Source organism: Tamandua tetradactyla, chromosome 1, assembly GCF_023851605.1.
Source record: "Tamandua tetradactyla isolate mTamTet1 chromosome 1, mTamTet1.pri, whole genome shotgun sequence".
Taxonomy (NCBI): Eukaryota; Metazoa; Chordata; class Mammalia; order Pilosa; family Myrmecophagidae; genus Tamandua; species Tamandua tetradactyla.
This window is the reverse complement of record NC_135327.1, coordinates 185,331,793-185,335,330: the sequence shown is the minus strand read 5'-3', so window position 1 is coordinate 185,335,330 and position 3,538 is coordinate 185,331,793. Positions and strand designations below refer to the sequence as shown.

At 39.3% G+C, this 3,538-nt stretch overlaps 1 protein-coding gene across 1 annotated transcript; it reads right to left on the bottom strand.

Annotated features, from left to right (window-relative positions):
• Positions 1–286: 286 nt before the first annotated feature.
• Positions 287–1,402, bottom strand: TAS2R5 (taste 2 receptor member 5). The gene is given in 5 exon segments (XM_077159073.1): positions 287–441; positions 444–678; positions 680–1,002; positions 1,005–1,113; positions 1,116–1,402. Coding segments are annotated over 5 exon segments (885 nt in total). The 5' UTR covers positions 1,179–1,402.
• Positions 1,403–3,538: the final 2,136 nt, after the last annotated feature.

Below are 3,538 nucleotides of genomic sequence, written 5' to 3'. Positions count from 1 at the left end.
AGAAATAGCGCAGACTTTAATTCTTTATTTCCTGTTGCCCATTATTCAATTTAGTGTCAAAAAAGGAAAATTTGATGGTGTAAGGATACTCAGTGGTAGAATTCTCGCCTGCCATGTGGGAGACCTGGGTTTGGTTCCCAGAGCCTGCACATGCCAAAAATTAAAAAAAAAGGAAAATTTTTTAAATGTGAAAGCTTTTTTTTCGAAGTTTTTGGTAGAGAGAACTATCAAAAAAAGTGTCTTCAAGAAGTATCCTGACCAGACCTTTCTTCCCAGATCACAGGTCTTAGGATCTGCAAGTACACACTATATTCCAGAAGATTCTCTGACAAGTCTGTTTCACCCTAGGATTCCTCATGATCAATATGATAGAGTGAAGAAAAGAATAAGCAGCCATGACTGTCTTGGAGATGAAGATAGCATTTAGATTAGGGGAGAAGACTTGGCGTTGATGGAGAAAGGTCTGGCCACAACATAAACTATGTAAAGTATTAAGAAGCAGCCCAAAGTCTTCATGTCAGTGAGGTGAGCCTTGGCTTGAGCATCCCTCCTATCAGTTGTATGTACCCTCATCTTCCTATGATGTCAATAAAAACAGACAATCAGCATTCCAGAGAAAACAAAAAACAACATGAAAGGCAACCAATTTCCTGAATTGAGCTTAAGTACATACAAATAAATGCCAACTTGAAAGGGAATATAGGATACTGCTGTTTCCTAGGGATGGATTGTTGAGCTTTAGGCTAAAATGGATTATAATGGAAAAATTCATTATGGAGTACCTCAGAAGTCACCAGAGACTCAGGTTCCAAGTCCTCTTCTTCAGCCACAAGTACACAGGGTATTCAAAGTTCATGATCTTCATGCAGTAGAAGGCACTGAGGAAAGTGGCAAAACACAGGCCAACCTGCCTTACCAGGACTCAGGCAACACTGAAATAGTGAAGCCAACAGCTGCTCTGGAAAAGTGGAAATGAACTTAAGTCAACCATGATCAGCACTACAGGAGAAACTGTTAGAAAGCCAGACTCAGGACTATGAAGTGATATGATGACCTCTTGAGTTTTCTGATCCACTCCCCAAAATTGCAGACTACAAGGATTCCATTTCCATTCCCAGGTCAATGGAAAATTCCACTATTGCTGCCACCATCAACAGACCCTGGGGAACAGTCAGCATGGCTGGGAAGGGTGGTATTTTCACAGCAATCCCAGAGAGACATCCTGCTTCTCAGCTGATGACTTTGTTCGGTTCCTGGCTGAGTTTCAGATCCCTTGGTAGTGATACCATATTCAGAGTAAATTTTCACACTGTAAACATGGATTTGACCTTGTCTTTCTGTAACCTGTCCTTAAACAGGGACTGAACAGCTGTGACCAGGAACAGAGAGTTCAGAAGTTATAATTCTCTCTGTATTTGTATCTACATGAATAATCTCTGAGCTTAGACTCCAAGATTCAAAACAGTACCACAGTCATAGACTCTCCATTTCAAGGGTTGTGGGCTAATATCTGGACATCAGCACTTGCTGTAACAAGATCACACAACAAAAAAGACCAAATCTAAACAATCTCATTTTCTATACAGTATCAGATATGAGCCTATATGCTATAAAAAAAAAGAAATTCTATTTTCACGAAAAACATTGGACATATTAGCACAAAACTGAATAAACTCAGAAATAAAATAAATTTCCTTTTGAAAAGGTGAATTGGGGGAAATTTAGGGGGAGAAAACATAGAACCAAAGCACATTATCTTTAAGTGCCAAGTATTAAAAGACATAGGAGGTCAGGTAGGGGGCCGCTGCTAATAATCAGTGTTTTTGAGGCTATCTGCCCTTTATGACCAATTATCCATATTCACTTGCCTTAACAAGTGAGTTAATATATATATGTGAAATAATACATATTTCACATCAAGGATTAGAGAAAGAACTTGAGCTCAAACAAGAGAGAAAAAGAAGAGTACCACAATTATCAAGAAATGTAGGTAAAGCACTCCATTTATTGTCCTTCAGATCCCAACTTCCCCTGCACTGGCCCAATACAGATGTGTTTGTGGTAGGCTGAATTCTAAGATGGCTCCTAAGATTCCCAACCTCTGTTGTACATATCTTGAATAATCCCTTTCCATTAAATAGGAATGGGACAGTGAATATAATGAAATGTCAATTCTGGCATTAGATTATATTATCTGTTAAAGGTGAAGGGCTTTTACAGATGTAATTAAGCTCCCAAATCTGTCAATTTCATGTTCATTAAAAAGGAAGTTACCCTGGGTGGGCCTGAATTAACAAGGTAAAATTCCTAAAAGAGGATCTGGAGTCTTCTGAAGAAAGATATTCCTCTGCTGACCTTGCAAAATTCTTCTTTCTGTGAGAAGGTCACATGGCAAGAAACTGTGGGAGGGCTGTAGGAGCTAGAAATGGCCCCTGGCTGAGAACCAGCAAGCAAACAAAGATCACAGTCCTACAAGCATGAGAAACAAAATTCTAGAAACAATACATAAGCTTGGAAGAAGATACCATGTTTCAGAGAGGAATAGAGTCCAGCCAACACCTTGACGTAGCCTATAAGACCTTGAACAGAGGGTCCAGCTAAGCCATTTCCAGAGTCCTAAAAACTAGGAGATGATAAATGTATGTTGTTTTAAGCTTCTCAGTTTGTGCTGTAAAACAGAAAATAGAAAACTAATAAAATGTTTACACAAGGCTGGAAATGACTATGAGGAAATAGGGAAAAGAGGAATTGGATTAGAGAGAAGGAGGTAGGTCAAGCCAGTCTTTTAGAAAAGCAGAACAGGTGTGGAAGGAAGAGAGCTGTATAGGAGTCGGGAGGCCTGGAGTCTGGTCCAAAGCTGCTTCTGGCTCTCTGTACATCTCTGGAGAGGCCACTGCTGCTCTCCAAGCCTCACTTGCTCTAATCACAATATAATGGGAGCATAGGACAGGAATGTCCATACATTCAGATAAGGTTTACAGAGTGCTTATTTCATGCATGAAAAACAGAGCAGGCACTTGGCACACAGTGGAGAACAATGCACAACACTGCTTCTGTGAAGTTTGTAATCTATATCATCTCTATCCAACTATAATACCTGGTGCCCTACAACAAGCTATGGAGTATCAGGGAAGAAGATCATTTTTGCTGGTCAGAAAACCTGGGTGAGGCTTAAAGTCATCCAAGAACAGTGTTTCTCTGGCAATGCTTTTATAGCAGACATGAGTGCCTTTCTCCTATAGCCCATCCTACTCTAAAGTCCTGGGCAGTGGAACTTCATACAGGTCATGGTAGCCAACTGACTTGTATCCAGAAAGCCTAGTCTAGGCATCAGAAAAGATCTCCAGAAATATAAAGATGGTATTTTTATTGACTACTTTACTATAGGTATTCAGGATGGTTGAACAAACCTCTTAAAGAATTGAGATTATTCTCTCATTTATTCCAATAAGAAAAATGCTTGCCTAAAAATTATCTAACAATTAATGCACAAGTTCATTTTTCTTTAAATACAAATTATTTTCAAAGTTGTGCTATT